A 27,916-nucleotide genomic window follows, 5' to 3' on the forward strand; every position below is an offset into this window, starting at 1 on the left:
GTCAGTAAAGAATATACCTGCAATGCAGGAGATCTGGGTTCAATTCCTGGGTCAGGAAGTTCCTCTGGAGAAAGAAATGGCTACCCACTTCAGTATTCTTGCCTGGAGAATCCCAAGGACAGAGGAGCCTGGGAGGCTACAACCATGGGATTGCAAGATTCGGACACAACTTAGCAACTAAACCACCACCACCACCTGCTTAGTTCTAAAAGGGGCATTAGAGATTTGAGAAGTGACATTAGTTTTAAGTTGCTCTATCCCATCCCTTCCCTTGCTTTGAAAATAAGTTCCATATCACAAAGGCTGAGGGACAAACCCCCAGATCTTCCTAAATCAATAAACTTTCAGTTCTGGGAGGCTTGACCTGGCCAGATTGCTTCCCAGGGAGTGGCAAACTGTACTTTTCTTCTTCTTCAGTGATGTACTGGCCTACACCCAGAAACATTTGCACTTAGCACTTCAACATGAAAAATTCTGTCTCTCTAGTCCTATAGGACAATTGCAATGTGCTGGCCAAGAGTTGCTACCAGTACACAGCCAAAAGCATAGTACTGGCACCAAGCCTTCAAATAAGGCATTCTATTCACAACAGTATCATCCCTAAGCAGTAGCTAATAGTGATTCCAAACTATGGATAAAAACTTGTAGTCAGTAGTACAGTGGTTTTCTTGATATAACCAATGCTATGCCCAGACTGTAACGAATACTCATGGTAGAACATATAAAAATGACTATTTTTTTCTAGTTAATTATTTTCAGTTGGAGAGGAAGAGAAAAGCCCCCTCTCTAAATCTCCATAACTAAATATAAACCCATCTGGTTAGGGCAGGACCTATTCACAAATACAAAACTGAGTATCATAAATAACAAAAACCAATTATTATAAAACAACTACAAGATATTTAAAAAGAATGATTTAGATTCTAAATCAGAAAAGGATAGAAAATGAAGAGTAGCTGAAAGAGGCTACCAAAGGCACTAGACCTAAAAAAGAGACCAGGCTCAAGAATATTTATGTTGGTAGGAATGCTACAAAAGAATAATCGTTAGGCTGGATTCAATCCACAGACCTGTAATCTTACACTATAGAGAGAAAGTGGAGCCCAAGATTTCTTTGGCCATAAAATACTTTTGTACGCTAAACAGATAACATAAACAAATCAACTTTATGTGACTGGCGAAACAACAACAAACACAAAGAATAATGTGAATGGTTTGGGCCTTGCAGTTATTCCATCTATTGAGTATACACTCTGGAGGGAACCAGAGATGGGAGACTTGAACAGGCTATTCATTTATTTGGTTTCCATTTCCTTGTGTCTCCTCATAGTGTAAGTATTTTGAAGGGTTCAGTTAATTCTAGTATTTACAAAAACATAGTTTTCATCAATTCAGTCCTCAAATAAAAGCCAGCTTTTACATGAGACTTCAACCAAAGAAATGATGGTTTATTTCAATGCTAAAGAAAAAAACTGTTTATGTTGACTTTGTGATGTCTGTATGACAATCTCTAACATGGTACCACCCATGTAATCTTCAAGGGTACTTTGTGACCAAGTCAAACCCTGACTTTAGAACCTGATCCTTTTAAGAGATGGGAATGGACAGGAGAGATACCAGAGTACAAATATAAATGAAAGAATTTCTCAACCTCTTTCTGAAATTGTAATAAGCAACCACATTCTCAATCTAAGCACATATGTATAAGTAAAATGAAAAATGCCTTATGGCATATCTTATCTAAAACAGACACTCTACCAGATGTTTAGAAATCTGCATACTGAGAGAATTAAGATCTAGACTAATATGGTGTATATAAATGTTCAGTCACTTTGTATGATTTCTTCCCTACATTTGCCATTTTTTTCTCCTCCTTTGCAGTGGTATATGCATACACCAAAACCAAAAAAGATCTATCTAAAGTACAGATTAATGTAAATTTTGAAAGCCTAAATAACACTTGTATCAGTACTAAAAACTATGTTTTAAATTTTATTATATGGGAATTTCCGTAGCCAGTCCAGTGGTTAAGATTCCATGATTCCACTGCAGGGGCCCAGGTACAATCCCTGGTTGAAGAACTAAGATCCCATATACCATGTAGTGAAGTCAAATTAAAAAACAAAACAAAACTATTATATGAAAATTTAAGGTTATGTCATTATGATTTTGCTCCAAACATGATATTCCATAATTATTTTAACTATGAGTTTGCAGCATATTCAAGTATATGTTCATCTCTGATAACAATTTGCATTCTAACTATAATTACTCTTTCTTGGGTATGAGATTTAGAATCCCACCAGGGAAATACTTTATGTTCAAAAACATTTAATTTCTTCCTGATTTCAAGGAAATAGTTTGTGTTTACAAAAAAAAAAAAGCAAAGACAGACAGTGAACCTTTACTATTCCTATCTCAAGTGATTCTGTCTCTTCTTAAAAGAGTGCATTTAATTTGAATGTGTCCAGAAGCAGGTTCAGGAATAAGGTGTTTATTATTTTATACTGGGGTGTCATAGATTTCTGGAAAATTAAGACCACATATCCCTGGGTCAGGAAGAACCCCTGGAGAAGGAAATGGCAACCCACTCCAATATTTTTGCCTGGGAAATCCCATAGACAGAGGAGCCTGGCAGTCTTCAGTCCACGGGGTTGCAAAGAATCAGACACGACTGAGCAACTAACACAGACACACACACTTAATAATACTCTATTGCATATCTGAAAGTAGCTAGGAAGTAAATCGTGAAAATTCTTAACACAGAAAAAATTTTTGTAGCAATGAGAATGTAACAATTTACCGAAATGATCATTTTCCAACACAAACATGGTATTATTACATTGTACACCTGAAACTACATAATGTTATTGTCAATTGTACCTCAATTAAAAAAAAAAAAAGGGACAAGAAAGGATTTAATGGCCCAGTCTGGTTCATTTAAACCAAGCTAGTAGTGCCACTCGGAGAATGCAATGGCAACCCACTCCAGTACTCTTGCCTGGAGAATCCCATGGACGGAGGAGCCTGGTAGGCTGCAGTCCATGGGGTCACGAAGAGTCGGATACGACTGAGCGTCTTCACTTTCAGTTTTCACTTTCATGCACTGGAGAAGGAAATGGCAACCCACTCCAGTGTTCTTGCCTAGAGAATCCTAGGGACGGGGGAGCCTGGTGGGCTGCCGCCTATGGGGTCGCACAGAGTCAGACACGACTGAAGTGACTTAGCAGCAGTAGTGCCACTAAGGCTGAAACTCAGTGGTTTCAAATTTAAAAATATTCAATTAAATGTATTTTTCAAGCACACAGTCAAACTGTACTCTCTCAGTGGACAATATTTCAAATTGAAAATAGACCACTTCCTAAAAACCTAAGGACTGCTCTTTTATTTCCTGCAGTTAGTGACAAATTCACAAAAATAAGTATCTCAATCCTTATTCTGCTCTAGACTGTTTAGACTACTTGTATTCTAATCCTTTCAAAAGGCTAAAGTCTGCACTCTTCAAGGATTAACAGAGGGGAAGAAAAAACTCTCTAAACTACAAATGTTAGGGGAACCACTGACTGAAACCACCCACTCTGGTCAGGCCTGGCAGTAACCACTTGAATGAGTTATCTTAAACAGGAGGTCCTAGTAAGGAATACAGAACTAACAAGGTACCACCAAAAGGAAGAAACAGTCCTCCTGGGTTCCCTTACCCTGCTGCTCTCCACCTGGCCCTTTCCCAATAAAGTCTCTTGCTTTGTCAGCACATGTGTGTCCTTGGACATTTCTGAGTGTTAGAGAAGAGCCCACCCTTGGGCCCTGGAAGAGGTCCCCATTCCTGCCACAAAATCATCACTGTATAGCCATTCCAATGCTGAGAAAAATAATTCAGAAGGCTGGAGTATATACCAAACCTTAGCTATTAATGGGAAATAGCTATGCAAGAGCCATGTTCTTCAACATGAGATCAGCTCTGTAACCAAACTAGTCCAACAAACTAACCAGCAAATGATAAAATCCCAAATCTTAATGGTTCCAAATGCTCTGAATCACTCTCTTCCTAAGCCTTCCTGGAAACCAGGATTCAAAATATTAGCTATCATAAACTCATTACTCTCCAAAACCTCTAGGGGCTTATCTCTTCAAAGGATATCCTTTCTCCTTAATTTCACAATTACCCTGCCCCTCATAGCTAGTAACAGTGTACCATCAGCAACAGCTAATATTTACAGAGTACTTACTACATGTTAGGTGGGCTTTCCTGATGGCTCAGATGGTAAAGAATCTGCCTGCAATGCAGGATACTGAGTTTTGATCCCTGGGTTGGGAAGATCTCCTGGAGAAAGGAATGACTGTCCACTCCAGTATTCTTAACTGGAGAATTCAAAGTACAGAGAAGCCAGGCAGACTACAGTCCATGGGTCACCAAGAGTCAGACACAACTGAGCAACTAACAACTTTACTTTCAACTTTACATGCTAGACACTGTGCTGAATGTTTAACCTTCTTTATTTAATCTACTCATAATAACCCTATGAAGTCAGTAGTTATTCACTCGCACATTAAAGATGAGAAAAGTGAGGATTAGAAAAGTTATAAATAATTTAAATATATCTCTTCTGCTCTCAAACTCCCAAATCCTTAGGTATTCCTTCTAATTTTAGGTTCCTGTCAGTTTGTCCATAAAGAAAAAGATATATCTGAACATCATCCAGGAGGAAAAAAAAAAAAAAAAATCATACCTACTGTCCAGAGTTATTTACCTTTTAAACTTTTTGGTGAATTTGATCTTCACTATTAAGAGGAAATGTGCTCTACCACAGTGGATCTCAAACCTTAACGCAAAACATGATCAGTGGGAGAGTGAATGGTAAAACGTAAATTGCTGGGCCTTAAGCCTGAAGTTTCTGATTTGGGGACATGGGACGGGATCTGATACTTGAATTTCTAACAAGTGTCCAGGTGCAATGCTGATGTTGCTGATGTAGGGATCACTGCTTTACAAGAAGGTAAGAATAGCTATGACAAACCTAGACAGTGTATTAAAAACCAGAGATATCACTTTGCCAACAAAGGTCCGTATAGTCAAAGGTATAGTTTTTCCAGTAGTCATGTATGGATATGAGAATTGGACAGTAAAGAAGGCTGAGCACCAAAGAATTGACGCTTTCCAACTGTGGTGTTGGAGAAGACTCTTGAGAGTCCCTTGAAGAGCAAGGAGATCAAACCAGTCAATCCTAAAGGAATTCAGTCCTGAATATTCATTGAAAGGACTGATGCTAAAACTGAAGCTCCAATACTTTGGCAACCTGATGAGAAGAGTTGACTCAATGGAAAAGATCCTGATGCTCAAAACAACTGAGGGCAAGAGGAGAAGGGGGTGACAGAGGATGAGATGGTTGGATGGCATCACTGAGTCAATGAACATCAGGGAAGCAGTGACAGAGAAGCCTGGCGTGCTGCAGTTCATGGGGTCACAAAGAGTCGAACACGACTTAGCGGCTGAACAACAACAACAAAAGGAAATAATTCCCTCTCATCTTAGCTGTCGTGTTTCTCATGTAAAAACACTTCTCTACAGAGCACTTCCAACAAGAGAGACACTTAGGGTTTAAAAATATCTCTAAGGACTGAAAGCTTAAAAGACTTCTTTTTTTCCCACTTCACAAGGGCTCCAATATGACAAATGACATTGGCCATTTCTTATATCAACCAACATTGCAAGCAGACAGCATAATATTACAGCTCTGCAGAAAGCAAGCATTTTACAGATGAGAGTGAAAGAGAAAGTCACTCAGTGGTGTCCGACTCTTTGTAACCCCATGGACACAGTCCATGGAATTCTCCAGGCCAGAATACTGAAGTGGGTAGCTGTTTCCTTCTCCAGGGGATCTTCCCAACCCAGGGATGGAACCCAAGTCTCCCGCATTGCAGGCAGATTCTTTACTAGGTGAGACACGAGGGACATTAAAGTAGTAGAAATACAGAAAAAGGAAAATTAAGGTCCAAATGACTGTACACTCTGCTCAAGAACCTTATCATACACATAGTACTTCTTCAGTCTGAAAAGTGTTTCCTTTGGGTCTCCTAGGGCAAGAGAAATGCCAAAAGAAAAAAAGTAGACTGTTTCATAAGATCATAAAACAAAAGCACAGGGACAGGCTCTGAAAACATAATAGAATTTTGCACCAGAAATTTTAAAAAAAGTCACAAAATGCTATAAATTCTTCCTATCTTTCCTTGTCATACTATCCCCATCACAAAAGAGCTACCCCTTTTACCCGATAATGGCCAAACTCTACTTTCTTAGGTAGCTTAAATATTGACTATGTCAATGTCATCTAGGATGAACAAGTTCAGAGAACAGGACTTGTTAAAAATGTCTTCTCAGCTAGCCTGGGAAGCTTCTTACTTGGGTAGGTGCTCTCAACCATGACTAAACTGTATCTAGAGAGATATATATTTTAAAATATTAATATGGCCTGGCACCTTCCTGATGGTAATCCTTCCAGGCCCAATCCAGTGGCAAGACTGGGAAATTAACTGATGAGAAAAGCGATCTCCTTTCTGCTTTCTACTGTCAGACGCTCCTCCTCTACAGCTCTGCCATGTACAGACTCATTCTATACATGCACACTGAGATAGAACATGCGCGCACACACAAATAACTCTCGGCAGGAACCAAAAATCAAAGCCTAACCCCATGGTTTTTAAGTGAGCAAGTCCAATTTCCTTCTTTGTAGTCCCTGACACATGCTGGCTGGGAGCCGTCTGGATTTCTTTCTGCCTTGTTCCTGCACCAGAAGGCTCTGCACTGCAGGTCAGGGGATGATAAGGAAATGAACAGTGTAATTTCCAAGGCCTCTGAACACAGCCCTGTCAGCAGCTCTGGAGGCGGGTTACTCAAGCATAGCTTGAAGAGTGAACACCACAGAGAGGAGGGCTCAGACAGCCAGCAGTGGCAGGATCTCAGCTGTGCATGTTACTGCCACCTCCAGCCTGAAAGCCCAAGCCCTGCTGCCTCCCTGGATGAGCTCTGTTGGTAATAGCTCTTATACCCAAATGGCAAAAATACAAGTTCACACTGGGGGAGGAAGATTAAGGACTAGGACTTAGATTTTCCATGCACTCTTGTGCAGAAACAAAAACATTCAGTGCTCTTCCAGCATACATGAGATTGCACATGCTGGCAAACCCCCAGCAATATCTATCCAACATACTCAACCCCACACCAGGGCTCTGGCCAAAAAGGAAACTCAATTCATATGAAACCTGAATTTCAACAGGCCGCTGCAATATCTCTGGAAACCAATTTCTGGTCTTCTACCTCACCAAACCCCACTATAAATACCAAGGCCTTTAGAAAACATCACAAGCATATACAGGTCCTAATACAGGTTTGGAACGTCTTCTGAGAACAGTGCTGAAAGTCCTAGCCAACATGCTTATCTGTTTATACTGGGCTTCCTGTATAGGTGGAATGTTGTGATATTTCAGCTCATTATTGCCTAGAGTCAATTCAGACATATTTCAATTCAAATCGTGTTTTTCTTTTTTTCCCAATATTTATTGAATGTTCTCTATGCACCAAGCACTTTTCTAAGTGTTTTATATGGATTAACTAATTTACTTTAATAAAAATTCTAGTAAAGAACTACTGTTTTCCTCATCGTGTAGACGAGAAAACAGAGGCAGCTCAGTTAAGTAATTTGTTCAATATCACTCAGTTAATAAGTGGCAAAGCTGGGATACAAACCCTGGTAGTTTGGCTCCAGAGTTTGTACTCTTAACCATCAAGTTATAAGTAAGAGCTAATGTGCAGTTTAAGACTGGTGTTTCAGGTTAGAAGTGGATCTCAATGCCCACGTTATGAAGTGCCCATCTTTAACAATGGTTAAAGAAAATTCACAAACATGAAAGTATATAGCAATTATCTGGAGAGTTTTCTGGGTCCCTACCCCTAACATTTATTTAGCAGATTTGGGGTAGTGTCCAAGGATAAGCATTTCTGACACTCGAATGATATGACACACATGGTTTTATGGGCCACAATTTCAAGAACTCTGCCCTAGCCAGTAGACTGTAAGCTCCTCAAAGAGCAGCAACCATTTCTGTTCTATTCATCAGTAAATATCCAGTATTAAGCACAATACCTGGAATCTAAAACGCACTCAATTAATACATAGAATGAATGAAAGATGATAATGATATCTAACAGTATACCATGTCTTTATGAAATGGTTAATATCCACAATATTAATACATTTAAGGTCTGCCTATTAGTGATATATTCAAGAAGCACAAAGCAGGGTTTTGTTTTGTTTTTTCATACCTGCATTTGCCAAATAAAGAGGGAGCTGGCAAATGCCTCAGTGATAACAATGAAAATTTCACTAATCAATAATACTCCAGAACACAAACACACACTCTCAGTAAGTCAAGCTCAAAGTACAGAGTTTAAAGTAACATTCTTCCCTCTGTATAATACAATACAGGAGGTTCAGCATCAGATACAAATGGTTGTTCTTTGTAAACATCATCACCTTACCAAAGAAAGCAAAACTCAAAGATCTATTGTTTACTGAGTGTCTACAATATTATAATCAATACAGAAAACCAATGAAAGCATAACAATGAAGGATTTGTTAAGAATCCCAGCGTAACGATATGCCACAAGAACCTGGTAAACAAAACCTCGGCTTTGCCACCGACTCCCTCTGAGAGTCTAGGTAAGTCGCATGACCTCCCCGGTCTCAGTCCCCTCTTCTATAAAGTGAGAAGACTGGACTAGATAATCTTTCTCAGGGCCCTCCTTGAATTACAACACCCAGGTAGAAAACACAGCTGCTGAAGAAAAACTAAAATTAAGCTCAGGCTTCGTTGTAGTTTGAGAATGCATCTCTGTCCCCCATAAATATCATCTCAACTTCTTTTTAATTTTTTCCATGAAGGAAAACGCTTGAGGACATTTGGCTTCAGGAAGCAAGGCTCACTGCTATGTCATCGATAGCTGAGAAAGAACTGCTAGCAAAGGAGGAAGGCGTTAAGAGAGAAAGCCTTGGATCAGAAAGAATAAAAGAGACCTGACCTTGGTTGAGCAATGAGGGATTGCAACACGAGAGAAATGAGCTGGAAGGCATAAACTAGGGCAAGAAAACAAAATCAAGGGCAAAGGAAGATGCTCTTAGAACACAGGATATGACAGCAAGCACGATCGGAAGGCAAAAGAGCAAAGAGCACACTTGAGCTTTCTTTGTATCCTAAACTAGTGAGGGAAGTGGTAAGTATGTGTATGCAGCATTCTAAGGGCAGCAGAAGCTGAAACACAAATATGGGGAAAGCACACTGCAGTGTTTCTACCTTCCAAGATCAAAAACAGCAGCTAAAGAGACAAGGAGAGCTCTGGTTGCGAACTTCTAGATCCTTTAGCCACTAGAACTTTACATGGTTCGTGGGGCAGCGGAGGGGGTGGGGGAGCCTCACCTTAAATTCCTGGCTTAAGCCCTACCTCAAAGTCCACACAGATCACTGCCTTCGGTGCTATGGAAATTCTTTTTCTTGCCTGTCAGAGCAGCAGCGCAAGCACTAAGCTGGGGACTTTCAGACCGGCACCCTCCCTCGTCCGACCTCCCCCTCCATCCCTAACTTAACAACCTATCAATCAAATCAGAGGCAAGGGAGCAGACAGGAGCCGGAAGGCTCTGTCTTGTTTATGCCTCAACATTCCCTTCCCCCATCTCTTCAGCTGGCAGGAAGTATGAGGCAGGAGTGTTCGAGGATAATTCAGGGCAGCAGTAGTTGCTAAGAGCCATCTCTGGTCTCTCCTAGAACTCTGGGAAACAGCACAGTGAGCCTTGCCAGAGAGGTGTGGGGAGCAGCAGTGAGATCCCATGAAGGGAAATCCACTTCTTTTGCTGATAGGAATTTGCTCAGCCGCGGATTGAGACACCTATACCCTGATGAGAGAGAACATCCTGAAGTAGAGAATTTGAATATTCAAATCCTCCTCATTAGCTAGCAGGAGACATGTAACAATTCTGTCCTATACCACAAACTCCATTCTCTTCTCTCCTGTTTCCAAGGGACTAGAGGAGTGCATATGGGTTAAGGAGACTCCAGCTAAGAACCTTTCCAAATTTTATGAGTTTCCCCTCTTCATGAGAGTTTCCAGCTCAGCATATGTAATTCCTAGATTATATCAAAACATCTGTTTTGCTGTTTTGGTTCTGTTGGTTGTCCCCACATGGACGGAACATTCCAAACCAGTTAAGCCATAGGCAAGCCCATAGCTCAGAGAGAAAAATCTTAAACAAGTTTTCAAAGACTTAGCTTTTAAGGTAAAGTATCAATCATCAAACATTGACTCAAAAACCCCTTATGCCCCAAACCCTGGGGTCCTTGTTTCTCAAAAGCTGCTCTATTCCAAGATTCCTAATTTGCGTTCCCTTTTGCATCTTCCCCTCCTCCCATTCCAGAAATGCTGACTCTCTGCACAGTGTTTTCATCTCCTAGCAACTTCCAAACATTTATTTACATAATTATCTATTCCAACCGCCAAATGCTTTAGAATGGCACCCCCCAGAACCAGACCGTCCAGAAGGATTGAGGGAACAAGGAAAAGAATTGAGAAAGCAGGTTCTTGCCTAGAGTAACAGCAAACTGTGCAGCAAGTCTCCTCTTTTAAAAGTACTTCTCAGCACTTTCATCTTTCCTCCAAAAACAGAAGCACAGTCTCTCTCCATTTTCTTTCTCATTCCACTGCCCCATTCTCAGTCTTTTTGGGAGACAAAGTGTATAACACAGCTACCTTATTAAGAACCAAATTTCCCTTGACCAAAATATATTCTTAGCTGAACATACTGTATCTTTCAGCCCAATTATAATCCGAAGGGCAGTCACCTACCTAGTCCCTGAACCTGTAAGAGAAAAAGGGTTCCATTTGCTTCTCTGTTGGAGACTCTCAAGGACATTTAGACTTAAACCCAACATGAAGCTAAGCATCATTAATCCTTTCACCCACAGACCACTACTAGGCTTAGAAGATTGCAACATGAGTCAAGAGTTCTAAACAGAAAGGAAAGTGAAGGTCACCTCCAGAAGTGGCCAGTTTGCAGCACACGAAGAACAAAGATTATGAACATGAATAGAGATGTGGCAAAAGCTTCCTGATGCCAGAGGTAGGGAACAGTCTACAGGGCCTGGAACAGAAGCAAGAACTCCTGGTACTCCTAGGCCTCTTTAAAACAGTTATTACCCATCTGCACCCCAAAGAAAATGGTAAATCACAGCCAGCACAGGATGCACCACGCCAGTAACCTGCTGGGACTTGACTCCCCTGAGGTGGCCTGTAGCATCTGTCACCTAAACAGGCAGTCTCTCTGGCAGCTGCCACTGGTAAAAGGGAATAAACCATTGGGTTATTAGTGGAAAAAAATTGACAGCACTGTTACCAGGGAAGCCCAGATGTTGCTAAGACTTATAGATGTGCCAGAGGCAAGGACCAAAATACCTACAGCAAAGAAAACACAAGCCAGCACTGAGAGGACACTACCACCCAAACATACACATCCAGCCTCTATTTATTAACACTTACATATGGAAATAGGTATTCCCTGTTGCAGCAGATGCAATTACAGAGAAATCCATTTATATTGCATCTGCTGGGATCAGCTGAAAGCACAGGGTGAGCAGAGAGCAGAAAATCAAGAGCCAATGAAGAGCTCATTACCAGGCCAGTCACTTTGTAGGAAAGTGTAAGCTGCAGAAGTTTAAGGCAGCCTGAGCTGACCCTAGACTCAGCCACTCTGCTCTAGACCTGCAAATTCCATTTACTGAGACATGAACTAAGATAATTTTCCCAAAGGAGGAGAGCCCCTGGTGGGGCGGTAGGCACCTGTCCTTCCAAGTCAAGCAGAAGGCAAGGTATCATTACGCTGTCTGGCAGCTATTAAACCACCAGGAGACTTTGATTCCCATAGTTGAGGGAGATACTCGGCCAAGAACTATACGTTAGTGGCCAAAGACTCTCTTTCAAGGCCAAAATTTCATGGCCACAACACTAATTCATAAGAGCTGATTAAGTACTTCAGGACCTCCTGCTCCATTGTTTACTTGCCCCAAATGGGTCCTTTTGCTCTCTGGCAGTCACCAATAGAACACTTGGTAGATTACATGTAATGAAAATTATTTAACCCTTGTCTCTTCCAGAGACCCAGCATCACCATATATCCCATTAAAAACAGCATTCACCTGAAAGCCTATTAAGCTTATCAACTTGTTGTTAAGTTTATCAATCATTCTAAGGATGAAATGTCAAGCTGGGAACCACATAAAGGCTGATGCCAATCTCTAGTAACAAGTGACTCAGGTGGGACAAGGACAAGGTGGGAGGTTCTTGGTGTATAGAAAATTCATTCTACCAAGCAGCTGCCCCCAACAACAGATATTCTTCTCCAAAATGTCCAGGCCTGCTGTTAATGAATCTGCAGGGAATCCCCTAATTTGGAACAAAACCACATTATCATTACCAGCTGCTCTGACCTTGTAATTGGTCATTACCCACAAACTAATGAGCCTCCCACAGAGTGCACGTAGCATTAGGTGGTTAGACCGGGGCAGTTCTGACTGGCAGTGGGCAGCCAGATCTGGCCACCTCTTACCTTTTCAGACTTGACTTTCTTTAGCGGGCGACACTCATTCTCCCCTTCCTCTGGCTCCGGTTTAGCTCCCAAAGGGTTGAGCGCTGCCCCAGGCTCAATAGCTATACTCCCGAGTGGCTCCACAGCTCCTGGATCCACCCCCGCACTTCCATCATACTGACCACCCCGTCCTCCCAAGGGCACTGGCTGGAGGACCCCAGGATCCTTTTCTGCACAAGTCCCCACTCCTTCGCTTCTCTCCTTCTTGCTCTTAGACGAGCTGTTCTCCTTCTCCTTTTTGGAGCCCGCTACACTGCGGGATGCCTTAGCCGCCTTCTCTGAGCCCTTGGGAGCAATAGCAGCAACCAGGCTTCCTGCATTGGTACCATCTCCTGAGCGTCCCTGTACCTCTTTCTTGCTAGCTGCCCCCTCACTCGGAGTGAACAGGGACGTCCCTGGAGTGGGTTTGCTAGTGTCTTTGCCACTCTTATTCCTTTTGGATTTGGATTTGCCTTCCTTTCCTTGAGGACCTGGCACTGGGGTCACAAACTTGATGTTGTCTGGCAGTGTGGCCACAGCATTGGGAGCTGGTATCCCCACCTCCTTTGAGCCTGACATTTCCAGTTTCTGCTGGTCCTTTTCCAGATCGGCGTCCAGGTCAATGATGAGATTCCCTACTCCAATGTCCCATTCATCCCCACTGTCGTATGTCTCAACCGGGTTTGCATCCACTCCTTTCCCTCCGGAGGCTCCACTGCTCAAGGACATCTTAGAGTCAACGTCCCACCTCAAGATTCAAGGCTCTTCCTTGCCCCCAGCTTTCCTAGTTTCAGCTTCAGCTACGTTCTCAGACCTGCCACATTGGTCAGTACATGCCCAGCGGACAACATCATTGCTGGAAAAAGAAAATGTAAAGAGCTGTTAAAGGAAACAATACAGGCAAAGAGACAGCCTGAAATAAACTCCCACACAAAACAGTCCCTTGCGAGGTGGCTATCACATCACAATGGACAAGACAAACAGGTTCAGTTGTATTTCCAACCAAGTCACTTTGGATCAAGGAAAAAGCTAATTCCCACTCCATCTCCCCAGGGGAGAGTACAGTGTTTCCAACTGCCCGGAGATTCTGTGCTAAGATTTAACTAGGAATCCTCTAGTTTCCCATTCCCAAGAGACTGATTTCTACTACCACTGCCAGCTGGCAATCTTCCCTCAGTCAATACAGCCCTGGCACATCCCCCAGTACAATTTTATTCACATCACTTCTCCATACTTCTTCTTGAATTATCAGAGATTTAGAACATTGGCTAGCAAAGGCTAAATCCCTCTACTAACAGGGCCTGTTCCTACTAAAAATAATATGGGGAAGGGGGAGGGTATCTAATTGCAGGTAAGCAAAAGAGAAAAGTAAACAGGACTGGGGAAAAATACAGTATCAGGATAGGGACAAAAACTGCAATTAGAGGAGACAATCCTCAAAGAGGACTTAACCCATCAGCTTACATTCAGTTAAGCCAGCCTTATTAAACTCCAGGTTTCAAATTACATCTAAATAGCAGAATTCAATGTAGTCTTTCCCACTAAAATCCTCATGAAGATACACACAGACACAATCACACAGAGAAAAAAATATTACCTTATCAATAACTGAACAGTACTAAAAAACTTAATGCTAGAATGTGGTATAAGTCTCCCTATTCTTGTAAGACTGATGACACTGTATTGATAAACATCAACATGTTCCATGTTCACAACATGGAACAGAGATAGCTAAAAAGAGGGGTGGGTGAAGTGAGTGGTAAAAAAGAAAAGATGTCACCCTAGGAGACCAGAGCTATACCAAGTGAATGCTTGAGAGCAACTGGGATTTAAGAGAGAAAGGACTGCACTTTAATCTGCCATTTAGCCACAGATGTGAGAAGAAAATGACTAGTGATAAAGAACCCACCAGCTAACAAGGAGGCATAAGATGCAGGTTTGATCCCTGGGTTGGAAGATCCCCTGGAGGCGGGCATGGCAACCTACTTCAGTATTCTTGCCTGGAAAATCCCATGGACAGAGGAGCCTGGTGGGCTACAGTCTCTAGGATCACAAAGGGTCGGACAAGACTGAAGTGACTTAGCACACACGCACTGAGAAGAAAATACATCCTTTAACCAAGCAGAGAGCTTAGTGCCAACAGCAAGTGACCACAGTTGGCACTGGGTCCACAAAGATCTTACTTCATTAAAGAATGAACAAAAACCATGAGGGAAAACCTAAGAACTATGAAACAATGTGACCCGCAAGGTAAAAGCAACATAATCTCTGAAGAATTAGAGATATGATACCGCTGAAAATGATCAAAAACTCTGAAGAGATTTTTAGTAAAATGCTTGGAATTCTCTATATTATTTACGGATTCATTAAAAAAAAAAAATTAATTGCCTACTAAGTCCCAGGCACTAAACTATACGCTGGGAATACAGCAGAAAATGACAGTTAATAAGGCAGTGAAACACGATACTGAAAATAATTGTATTATGAAGGGCAAAGAAATGGGAACACCAACTGAATCTGCACTACAAAGAATTATTAAAGCATAGTTCTGCCCGACATCATAATTTATCACCTCTTCAATCTCTGCAACTGTCGTAAGGCTTAGAGCACAACCCACATTCACCTACCACTTGACCCTCTTTCCCCGGGAGCTGCCCCATCATTAGTATGTAATGTAAACCATTAGAACAATCCCATGCTTTTTTATTCTTGGAAAAACAACAGAATTTTCAAAAGACCTTCCTCTAAAAGACAAACAAAAACTCTTCCTCTACAAAACAGGATGGTAATGAACAGAAACTCTGGAAGGGTATATAAAGGAAAGAATATAAAGTACAAGAAAATGTTAGAGCTCACTGAGAGCTCCTGATAGTTCTCACTCTACTGTATGGGCTGACCTGTCAAGTATGGAGCAAGATAAACAAAGCATGACAGTAAGGAAGGCAGAGCATTAAGAAGATACCAGGGTCAAGTGAAAAGATAGAACTTAAAAGAATGTAATTTTAAAAAAAAAAAAAAGGAAAACGCAAGGAAATGAAAAAGATCTTGAAAAAGTTCACTATTTTTTCAGCAAAATCAATTTTTTAAAAAGCCAAACTTGCACACATTCTAGCAAAATTTTTAAGTTACAAAGAACAAAAATTAGGCCAACCTTAGACTGTTCTGTAACATTCAGACTGTTCTGTAACATTAAATGTTAAAAAAGAATAAAAAATCTATAGTTTTGAAGAGAAAGTTATTTTTTAAGAATCCTACACTGAGTCATGTTGTCATGTGTTAAAACAATAGATTTTCCATTATGTAACATACATATATCCATCTTGTTAAAAACTATCTGAAACATTAAAGTCATTTCAGTGTAGCATAAATTTGAATAATTCCTGTAAACATAAATATCAAATTATTTTTTATAATTTTAAGGGTAAACTCAATGCATATATTCCTGGAGAAGATATGAGGCAAAATCAATGCTTATAATAATGTCAAACCTCAAAAATTACAGCCTTAATATCAGTAAAAAAAAAAAAAAAAAGACTTCCTCAAATTCTTTTTGTCCCAATTCCAAATTGTTGTGGCAAATTGCTTTGGTTTTTCTAGTAAGCAGAAATATTGCCATTAACATTTTTTTTAAGTGCTTCTTAAAAAGTAGCTGGAGAAGAAAAGAACATCTGATGGTCTGTGCTCATTTTCAGGTTCCATATTTTCCACGAGATATTCATGAAATGGAGAGATAGCCAAGAGTATTGTAAAACATCAAGAAGCCATTTCATAAGAGAAAAGGTCTCAGAACCTGGTATTCTTTAGTATGGAAAGGAGTTAACTGAAAGGAGATGGGTATGAAGGTTGCAATGTGGAAGAGAAACTTATTCTGTGATGCTGAGGGTATAAACAGAACCAATGAGTACAAGTTACAGAAAGACAGATGTTTAGTTCAGGAGAAAAAAATGTAATTATCTGAAATTCCCAACAATGACCCACAACACTTAATGAAGCCATATCTCTATCACTGAAAGCAGTGATCAGAAAAAGCATCATCTCCTGTCAAGCTAACTGCATGAAGAATTCTTGTGTGTGTGGTAGGAGTAACCTGGACATGTCCAGGGCCTTTTCCAAATCTGAAGTTCTATTAATGCACCTATCAAAAGTGCCTTCCCTACTAGAAAACTACCTAGAATTTCTGAATGACCAGAATGCAAACAAAGAAAACATATCCTGAGAACGAATAAGTAGTGGTCCTGATGTTCTATGGAGAGCACCACCCTCCTATTTCTGAGAGTACCACTTTTCAACCAGGTGACTCTTCAGAAATTCAGCTTTCCAAACCCAGCAGCCTTCATAGTAACTTCGATGGTACCTTTCCAAAGATATACTGAAAAACCGCCAAGGGTTCTTTACCAGTCTGGCTGTAGCAGCCAAACCACTTTCCATCTGCTCCCTCCAGTATCCCTGGCTTTATGCAGTTAATAATCAACTCTCTGACAGGTCACTGCAGAGATGTTTAACCACAGAAGGAAGGGTAACCAACATGGTAGTTGGAAATGAAAAGCACTGACCTGCTACTTCTATGGCAGAGAAAGTACAGAATCAGGAGGGGCAACACCTTACAGAGACTACAAAGCACTTTCAACTTGCAGGAGTTTCTGTATGTATTTTCCTCTCTTGTCTCCTTCTGCCTAACTGCACTATACTTCCCTATGTACCAAATTCTGGAATTACTTGCCACTGCTACTGCACTTTCTTCTGTACCTGATCATCAAGAACTCTCCTCTGAGTGGCTATAGCTAAGGGACCAAAATAGGCCATGACAATCATTCCCCATTCCCTGTATCTGTAACAACAAATGTTCAAATTCCCGTTTCCTCTCTGGAACCCAGCTCCATCTCTCAGATTTCCAGCCCACAGACTGGTTTGTAATCAGACATTTCAGGTCATTAATTGCTTTTTATCAGGACATATGCCACAGATCACACCACTTCCCTATCTCAGTAAGGAACAAGGCCTCTCTTCCAGGCTAAGAATGGGAAAAAGAGTCTTCATGAGAGGACTATGGCTCTGCCCAGAGGACATAAACAGCAGTTGACCCCACTTATGTCCAAACACAGTAAGAAAAATAATACTTTTTTTTTCTGCTAGATAGAGCTCTATATCCATCCTAGAGGACTTTAAAGACACAGGATCGCTTTAACTGCCAATTACCTATAGCTAATCTGGTCTAAGTAGCAAATTGTCCAGTGCTGTTTTACTGTAAATTTAACTGTCCTCCCCTCTTGTTACAGTTTTTGTATCAGTCTTCTCACAGGCTGTGGTCTGAGCAAGTGACAGTTGTGTCTGAGTGAGTATAATCTGCTTGTGACCAGACAGGTCACACATATTTGGATGTGAGGGTTATCAGTCTTGGCTAGCTAGTTTTCACCAAAAGCTGTATGGACAAAGAAAAAATAGGCTATGCTCAATTCCAGGAAGGCAGCATGGTGTAGAAAAAAAGAAAACTGAGCTTAGAATCAAGAGAAGTGATTTCCAGATTCAAATTTCCAATGACCCTCGCCAGGATGTCAGTCAAGTTGTTTTATTAAATATTAATTTATTATAAAATGGAGGGAGAATTCATCATGGTTCTTAGCATATTATGAGGATCCAAATCTAAAAAATGTGACAACTCAAAAAAATAAAATGACCCAAATATTCTCATAATATTCTCTAGGGTCTCAACTAAAAGAGGAGTGTTACACAGCTGTACAGGGATCTAAATTATTTTAAATAAACGAAAAATAAATATTTGAAAATCTTTTACAAATTAAATTATAGGTAGTACTGATATCCATTTGAGTTTTATGAAAGAAAATGGCAATCCTTTCTTCTTTCAACTACTCAGTTGTTCTGCTTTTCCACTGAGGCTAGGAGTGCCTTCAGATGTGGCTCATGAAACTCTACACTGTAGTGACTGACAGAAAGACTCCATTTTGCTTCAAAAATCCCTCAGGGCCAAGGTACCAATCCCAAAGCTCATGGTTTTAACATCTGGATTATCTCTTTAACAAACGGTTCCAATCTACTAGTTTGTTGAGCCAACCACCACCGACCCCCCATCTCCAACAGGCCTTCAAATCTAAACTGGGTGAGGTTCACAGGGTTTGATGTCCCAGGAAACTGTCACTAAATCAGTAGGATAAAACAAAAGTTGCAAGACGAAAACCAAACTATACCATCTTCCCTGAATTTCAGATGCTACCCTGAAAGCACAGCATACTCAATCTACCTCAGTACAACACGTAAACCTTCAGCGGTGACTCAGCTTATCCAGCTGGAACAGGCGTCTTCCCTCTCTACCTGCCACACTAGACCTCACTGATGAACTGAATTTCCAACTAGGGCTCTTAACGACCAACAATCAACTTTCCTTTGGGTCTCTCCCTTAATTTATTACATTCATTACTGTAACAAAGGAGCTGTGTCATATCCTCAAGTACCAGAGCTCTTAGCTTATATCTCCAATGGGAATCAAATAAAGACAGACTAACAGTGCCGGTTTGAGAAGATGGATCCAACTCAGCAGAGCTCCTCTGACCACATGTCACTTAAGGACAGAAGAGGAGAAGTGCAGCATCTCTCAGTCCCTCAGTGTTTATATGCTGCATATCATGAACAGTTTTATGGTCTTCACAGGCTGCTATTCTCAGACAAAGACTATCAGGCTTGACCTGTTTCATTTCACATAATCAACTGACACTTCCACTAGACAAAGCTATTCAACAGGGCTCAGGTTTAGAACCTTGGTGTTTGTCAACACTGACTAGTACCAGCATACATTTCAAAGAGGCTAAATAGCACACTGAATATGCAAATAATTCAGTCCCAACCCTACAGGGATTCACTGGTAGAACTGGTTCACAGAGAAAACCCTTACCAAGGCCTAAATGTAAGTAGGCCAAGAAGCAGAAGGCAAAGATCATCTAAAGTAGACGATAAAGCGTCACCATCCTCCTTCTCCAAACAACCGAAGGGCTCTGTAACCCTTTATAATTCAGTTCTCTTCCCCAGAGATAAACTTTACATACCAAAGAGGTGATGTCAAATTCTCAAGAAAAAAGTGGAGTTAGCTTAGGAATTAGGAGATTTAAGAAGTTGGCCCTCCACACAGAACTGTTGTGGCAAAGCTTTTCTATGGCTCAGTCTCCTCTCCTCTAAAACAGGGAATAATATGGGTCAATTCCTAGGAACGAAGGAAAGGAAAAAACTCAGGCATTTTTCAGGAAACACGAGGAATTACCTTCATTTTTATATTCTAGACCTCATCTCCCTTCCTAAATCTAACTACTATCCTATAGTAACTCTAAAGCATACACAAAGAAAACTCTATCAAAAGATAGTATCTACACTGTCAGACTAACCATAAAACTAGTGGGATCCACACACACATCTTTTAGGATATCTAAGCCAGACGGACTTCACCAGCCTTCTCTCATGGACACACTGTCCTCTGCACCCCATTCCCACGTTATCGCCTCATGGCGTTTACCTCAGACATTCCCTGCTCACACCCTACCTCCCAGTGTAATGATTTGATTACCATTTGTTTCTTCCACCTGACTGCATGCACCCTGAGAGCAAGAGGCTGTTTCTCTTTTGTTCATTATTATATCCCATTAACAGGGTTTGGGTCACAGTACTCCCTCAATAAGTATTTTGGTCAATAAATGAGTGAATGAACACTGCTTTCCTCAATGGGCAGAACTGTAACAGTGCCAAGGCTGCCATTTCTCTTCTTCATTCTTATTCTTACTTGAACTTGATTTGTCACTAGTTATAAACTGTCTCAATTACCTAACAGACTGCAAACTTACCAGAAGAGAGAGTGGATTTCTCTTTCTTCTAAGATACAGATAAAGGATACAGATTTATTAAGAGTCTAGGGGAAAAGTTAGAAAACAATCCAGTCCTCACATTTCTTAAAATGCCTAACTGCTCCAGAATATTCTCAGCTTTCAGCCTCATCCATGTAGAGCTGTTACCCAAAATAGGGCTAGTCCACAAACCAGGACATAAACCAACCCCCGGGAGCCCTCATACTTAAATGTATGATACATTCTATCAGACTTAAACTGTCCAGGTATCACGTTTTAAACACCTTTCAATCAAAGAGGACAAATGTCAGAAAAAAGGACCATTTCTGAGAGGAGTTTACTGACTGGGAAGAAGCATGAGGGAAACTTGTGAGGTGTTGGAAATACTCTATGATCTTGAACTGGATGGTGGTTATATGGCTACATATACATGCACTGAGTTATGCACTGAAGATTGGTATACTCAATGCACTTTATCATATGCACATTATCTTTTTTAAAAAAGGTAAAATCATACACCTATGAATAAAAGTACTATACTACTGGATCATGGTCCTGTTCCTAAAATAGCATTTTATGTGATCACAGTAAACAGGAATTAGGCCAGTAGTCTTCACAGGTTAGGCTATTTAGAAGGATGGAAAAGAAAGGAAAAAAGGAAAGAAACTACATTTAAGGATTACCCTGTGCTTCACTATATTGTGAGGAGATTTATAGATCTGTTGGAGAGTCTGAATGAATTATAATGACAAACTAAAAACACTGAGGTAATTAATGATATTAAACCCTGGGAAAAAAACATAAGTTGCATAAGAAAACACAGTAGTATACTAAATAGTTTAAGAATAAACATTTACTTAATAATGGATACTGATAAAAGCAAAAATTTGATTTGATAAGGAGAGCATAATAGGATAGCAAATTATTTTTTAGAAATACAGAAGTAAATACAAGCAAAAGACTGAAAATCTTAAAGCAGTTGCTTACTGGGAGTGAGACTTGGTGATAGGAAGGGGTAAATAGTGGATTACTAAAAATGGCATGGCCAATTGGGGTAAGGCGCCTTCATCTAGCTGGGGCTCTTGAGCAGTAACTTGCTCTAGAGAAACAGTACCATGGCATCTGGCTAAAAACTGGCTCATCCATCCTCAACAGTTTAGGGGCCAAGTGCCTCCAGATGCTGGACTCTGAGGTCGATTATCTGCACCTGGATGTAACAGGCGGGTGGGCATTTTGCTCTCAACATCACCTTTGGTCATCCTGTGGTAGAGAGCCTCCAAAAGCAGCTAGACCAGGACCCTTTCTTTGACATGTACGTGAAGGTGCCCAGGCCAGAAAAGTGGGTAAAACCAATGGCTATAGCAGGAGCCAATTAATATATGTTTCATCTCAAGGCTACTGAGAACCCAGGAGCTTTGATCAAAGACACACAGGAGAATAGAATGAAGGTTGGCATTGCGATCAAACCAGGAACTACAGTTGAGTATTTGGCACCATGGGCTAATCAGATAGATATAGCATTGGTTATGACAGTGGAACCTGGGTTTGGAGGGCAGAAATTCATGGAAGATATGATGCCAAAGGCAGGAGCTAACATGATCGTGTCTGGGGCAGTGCCATTATGAGGAGTGAAGACCCCAGATCAGTGATCATCCTATTAAGAAATGTTTGCTCAGAAGCAGATTAGAAACGTTCTCTTGATCAATGAAACCACAAGGAGCCCAGTGTTTCTTCTTATGAGATCTCCTTTTTACTGGAAAACAAGAATATTGACTACAAATCGTACCACAGTTCAGACAGTGCTGCTTTTCTGGGCAATTACTCATTCCAGTGACTAAAGTTCATTATGCAGAATGTTCCAAGAGGTTAGAAATTGGTCAATATAACTTCATTTTTAGTGATGGAATTAAAAGATTAGTGTGGTAAAATACCATTTTTACTGGGAGACTTGATTTTCATAAAGAGTAAAACTATGGCTGTACTAAGGTTATGAACAGAAATATGTCTTAATGCCTAAGGAAGGCATGTTGGCTACTACAAAAAAAATTCTTCTCTGAATTTTTAAAAATAATTTTCTTTGGTTTCTTGGCTGTTTTCGGAAAGCAAAGGAACTTCTGTTTTTCCTGTTTCGTGCCATTTTTGATTTATGTATGTGATAACTACGTTTGCATCTGACTGGGAATGACATACAACTTTCCTAGCTTCAAAAACATTTATTATCATTTACCTTGTACCTTATATTTGATACATAAAAAAGTGTACTATGAAAAAAAAAGTGGATTACAGATTTTCATTAAAAGCAATATTTGACCTTTAATATGAAGCTCATGGGAGGACAAAAACAAAAAAAGTGTACATATTAATCTGATAATGCAGATTATGCCACTTTAATGGCAGAAAGTGAACAACTAAAGAGCATTTTGATGAGGGTATGAGAGGAGAATGAAAAAGCTGGCTAGAAACTGAACATTCATAAAACTAAGATCATGGCATCCGGTCTCATCACTTCATGGCAAAATAGAAAGGGAAAAAGTGGAAGCAGTGACAGATTTTATTTTCTTGGGCTCCAAAATCACTGCAAACGGTGACTGCAGCCACGAAATTAAAAGATGCTTGCTCCTTTGAAGAAAGCTATGACAAACCTAGACAGTGTATTAAAAAGCAGAGACATCACCTTGCTGCCAAAGGTCTGTATAGTCAAAGCTATGGTTTTTCCAGCAGTCACGTACGGGAGAGTTGGTCCATAAGGAAAGCTGAGAGGCGATGAACTGATGCTTTTGAATTGTGGTGGTGGTGAGTCCCTTGGACTGCAAGGAGATCAAACCAGTCAATCCTAAAGGAAATCAACCCTGAATATTCATTGGAAGGACTGTTGCTTAAGCTGAAGCTCCAATACTTTCGCCACTGGATGCCAAGAGCCAATGCATTGGAAAAGACCCTGATGCTGGGAAAGATTGAAGGCAAAAGGAGAAGAGGGCAGCAGATGATAAGATGGTTAGACAGCATCACCAACTCAATGGATATAAATTTCAGCAAACTCTGGGAGATAGTAGAGCACAGAGGAGCCTGGTGTACTGCAGTCCAGGGGAGTCGCAAAGAGTCTGCAGTCGCAGAGTCGGACACCACTTTAGCGACTGAATGACAACAATTAATCTGATAAATAAAATATTTTAAAATATTATAAAAATATATACTTCTCCAAATATTCCTGGATACCCTTACAAGTTATAAAACATATTAATCCAATAATTTATCAACAATCTTACGAGAGGCAGGAATGATGCAGGTATAAAAGGGCAATGTGAGGTACCCTTGTGGTGATGAAATTGTTCTGTATCTTGACTGTGGTGGGAATTCCCTGGTGGCTCAGACGGTAAAGAATCTGCCTGCAATGTAGGAGACCTGGGTTTGATCCCTGGGTTGGAAAGATCCCCTGGAGAAGGCAATGACACCCACTCCAGTATTCTTGCCTGGAGAATTCCATGGACAGAGGAGCCTAATGGGCTACAGTCCATGGGGTCACAGAGTTGGACACAACTGAGTGACTAACACAAATACACACACTTATAAGTGGATACAACTAAAACTAGGGAAATCTGAACAACCTACGTAGATTGTATCAATGTCAATATCTGGGTATGATATTGTTCTATATTTGCATGACATTACCACCGGGGGAAACTGGTAAAGGGTACAAAGGATCCTGTATTATCCTTACAAATGCATGAGACTCCTACAATTATCTTAAAAGTTTTAAATAAAAAGAAACAAACACAAAAAACCCTTCTAGACCCTATTTCTAATTTCTAGTACTTCTACTGTTAACAAATTTTATTTACTATTGATAAGAGCAACCCAGTAATTAAGCTAAATTTATTTCTAATTTGAAAAGGTGCTCTCTATCCAATACAGATCCTAAGAACTGGTAAACAAGTTCTTCTCATTGCTTGATGGAGTCTGATAATATTCCTTCTGTCTTTAAAAACTGGATTTTTAAAAAATCATTTTACATGTTTTCATTAAAGCCTTCACTTCATTTGGTCTCCAGTTCTGATACATATTTCTTAGGGATGAAAAGAAGGGGCAATATCACAAATATGGACAAAACTTGGTTTTGTACAGGGGGAGGTTTATTTTTTTTATCTTTCTTTAGTTCTCTTCCTAATGATGCCTAGCATTTCCCTGGCAGCACACTGAACTAATTGTTCAAGGAATAGCTTACCAAGATTTCCAGTCTCCTCTAGGGGCTGAAAATCTCATGCTAGCAAGTGGTTTGGACTTTCTGCCTCCTTTTAATGTAATACTATCCACACTGAAGCTCATCTTTGAGTTTTCATCCCTCCCACACAGCCAAGATACTTTGGAAGTATAATCTTAAACAATTTGGGAACCTAAGCATTTGAAAGAGCTTAGTGTCATGAGAAAACCTGAATATGTCACTTTTGTAAAACATTTATTAAACTGTCAAATAAAATGAGTGTCACTGCTTAAACCCTTCCACCTAGAAGAATTTATCATTGAGATAATTTCTGGAGGTAATGTCATGAGAAAGCAGCACAATGCAATGGAAAAAAAAAAAACAAAGGAGGAGGTAGGAAAAGCTCAATTCTAGTCTTACTCTCCCTGAAGATGTTTAAGAATCTTGGGCAAGTCACTGCACTTATCTGAGCCTCTGTTATTTCACCTATAAAAAGCTGAGATAATTAATATACCATACAGTGTAATACTCTCAGTAGAAACTGGAATAGCACGCTGACATCAAACTCATTAATATTCTTACAACAAAATAAATATTTACTTGAAACAGAACAAACAACAATGAAAACAGCCATAAATAGCCTCATAGGCTGAAGTCAGGTTTGTGCCTACCTTAAAAAAAAACAAGCTTTCAGGATTTGGGGGTTTTAGAACTGCAGAGAAGGAACTATAGGCCTACATGGATGTGATTACTGTCAGAAAGTCAGTTTACTAATACAAAACAGAACATTTTCTCCCATTCCAAGGCTAAAGTTTTTAAACAGTCTTGGCCTGACTTTAATAAAACTAAACGAGGTCCACTGGTAACCACTCTGCCCACACACAACTGTCAATGATTTGTCATATGTGACTTCTCTTTATGTAAATTAACCCATTGCCTTGGCCCCAGTAAGTTATATTAATGATATCAAGTCATCTCAATCTTTAATTTACATTTGATAGATTTTATTCCCTCCACCTCCAAACCCTTCTTATGGTGAAATCTACTGCCGTCCCTTCGTGTAATGATCATGCTACTTAATTTGAAGTGATGTACTTTCACTAGGAGTTACAGTTTATCCTTGAATTTTTTCCTAGATTCTAGGGTAGATAGATTTAGAGATCTGATCGAGAAAAGTTAGGCAGCTAGGGGGAAAAAAATGTGTTGGAACGACTAACTAAATATTACCACTTCTGGAATAACTTTTGGGACTTCTATACATTTTTCTGTACTTTATATGCATTAAAAGAGATTAATTCATGTCCTAATTTCTTATTTTTTAAAGTTAAGCTTATCATCACTTGACCAGAAGCTTTAAACTGCTTGGAAAGAGGGAAAAACAGAACTGAAAATTCTCCAACATCTTCATCCCTGAATGTGTCTTTCACACCATGATCGAGTCGTTTTACCAATTTTCTAGTGGTCTTCTTAAAAAAGCAAAAACAAAAACTCTTACCATCAGTTTAGCAAAGAACTTAACTAATTCAACATCTTTTTCTTCTTTCACCTAAAATTTCTAGACAGCATGCATGACTATCATCACTTTGTGGGTTTCTTCGGTCTTGACTGAAAATGTTTTTTTTTTTTTTAAAGATGCTTTTCTCCCCTCCACAGCCTCTGAGACTATGCCAAATGACCATCTGTTTTGTATGGTGCTTTTGATCCCTTGCTTTCTAATAAAATGGTTTTTAAGTCTTTAAACTTTCAGTGGGTTATTTGCTATTTGAAATCTTTCCACTTTTCCTACTGTACATACTTCATCGCAGCTAAATTTCTTAAAAATGAACCCCACATGATAGATTTTATTCTTCCTCTCCCTGAAGAATGCTGAGCTTAATCAAGATATGATTTCTCTTAAACAATGTTGACCTACAGAAACCTTTCTCAATTCTTGTTTGTTCCTCAAAGCAAAAATCCTGGTTACTTCTTTGCTCTATAGGATCTAAAACTGCCAACTGTGCAGAGAAGTTTATCTTACTCAAAACCATATCTTTAAATTTGCTCTTAATAAAGTAGTTAACCAATCTATGAAGAGTAAATAAACCCCACATTATTATTATCTAGCCTAATTTTGCGGCTTCTCCTTTAACAGTTTCAACTCAGTCACATTATTTTGATTAGGACTGAGACATTTTTATTTAAGTAAGGATTTCCACCCTTATAAAAATGTAATCGCTTGCTGCCTGTGTCATCCCTATGAAGTGCGCAGCCTAGCAGCACCACTTCAACAATTTGATTCCTTCCATCAAGTATCTAAGATGTCAGTTAAATCACTGTTTATCATTATTTTGCCTACCAAGAAAGGAGAAGGAAAAAAATTATATAAGGATGACAGAAATGGCACTTGTCATGTTTATGTAACACTTTTAAATAAATCTAATGCTTCCGATCACAAATTCAGGTAAAATATATTATAGACTTGTTGTTGGAAGAAAATGTCACTTCACTGTTATATTACCTACCTCAATGTGATCTTGTTAAAACTGAATTATAAGAAAAAGAATATTACCAGACACTGTCCTGCATTTCCCTCTCTGTCAAATGGTGTTATCTGAACTCATCTGAAATCCACACTGCCAGATTTCTAGCTCTGTCAGGACTATAAGGGCCGGCTATACAGACGCCAGAAACAATACTACTGAAAACAAAACAACTATCACTAGCAAACTAAACTACGTTAAAAGCATTTCTACTAATAAAGCAAAACTACTTGGTCAGCAAAACTGAGACCTTTTTAACCACTACAGAAAAATAATGACATAATGAATTAACAGCCACCGGCTTTAAAATTCACAATATCAATCATATATTACTGTACCACTTGAGCGTATGTGGTGAGAATCTATGACGTCAAGTCTGACATGTAGCAAATCCTGACAAAGAAAAGCAATGTGATATTTGCCTAGGACCCTCTCTGCCTAACAGATTTTTCTTAAGCATCAATCCCAAGTTCATTAAGAACCTTTCTTCTAAAATTTTACACCAAAAATAGCACATTTTTATAGAATGGCAAATAGGCCTCTTTGTATATTGCAACCACACAAGTTGATGATATAAATAGAGTATACAGGTACCCTGCACCTGTCAGCTACCTCAAATGGCATATAGTATAACAAACAGGCTGAGAGCTTGATGTCCAAAAGGAGCATTCTATATAACCCAAGGACAGAAATAAG

At 39.8% G+C, this 27,916-nt stretch overlaps 1 protein-coding gene and 1 pseudogene across 4 annotated transcripts in view; one reads left to right on the forward strand and one right to left on the reverse strand.

Annotated features, from left to right (window-relative positions):
• ZNF609 (zinc finger protein 609) overlaps window positions 1–27,916 on the reverse strand; it is a 193,939-nt gene that overhangs the window by 155,128 nt on the left and 10,895 nt on the right. For 3 of the 4 annotated variants that reach the window (XM_069596197.1, XM_069596200.1, XM_069596198.1), the window contains exon 2: window positions 12,645–13,518. The exons of the other annotated variant lie outside the window; for it this stretch is intronic. In XM_069596197.1, the coding sequence (XP_069452298.1) occupies window positions 12,645–13,391 (747 nt within the window). In that variant the 5' untranslated portion in view covers window positions 13,392–13,518. The remainder of the gene's footprint in view (window positions 1–12,644; window positions 13,519–27,916) is intronic. 4 annotated transcript variants of the gene reach the window in all.
• LOC138443581 (ribulose-phosphate 3-epimerase pseudogene) lies at window positions 21,814–22,211 on the forward strand (annotated as a pseudogene).

The sequence above is a fragment of the Ovis canadensis genome, chromosome 7 (genome assembly GCF_042477335.2).
Source record: "Ovis canadensis isolate MfBH-ARS-UI-01 breed Bighorn chromosome 7, ARS-UI_OviCan_v2, whole genome shotgun sequence".
Lineage (NCBI taxonomy): Eukaryota > Metazoa > Chordata > Mammalia > Artiodactyla > Bovidae > Ovis > Ovis canadensis.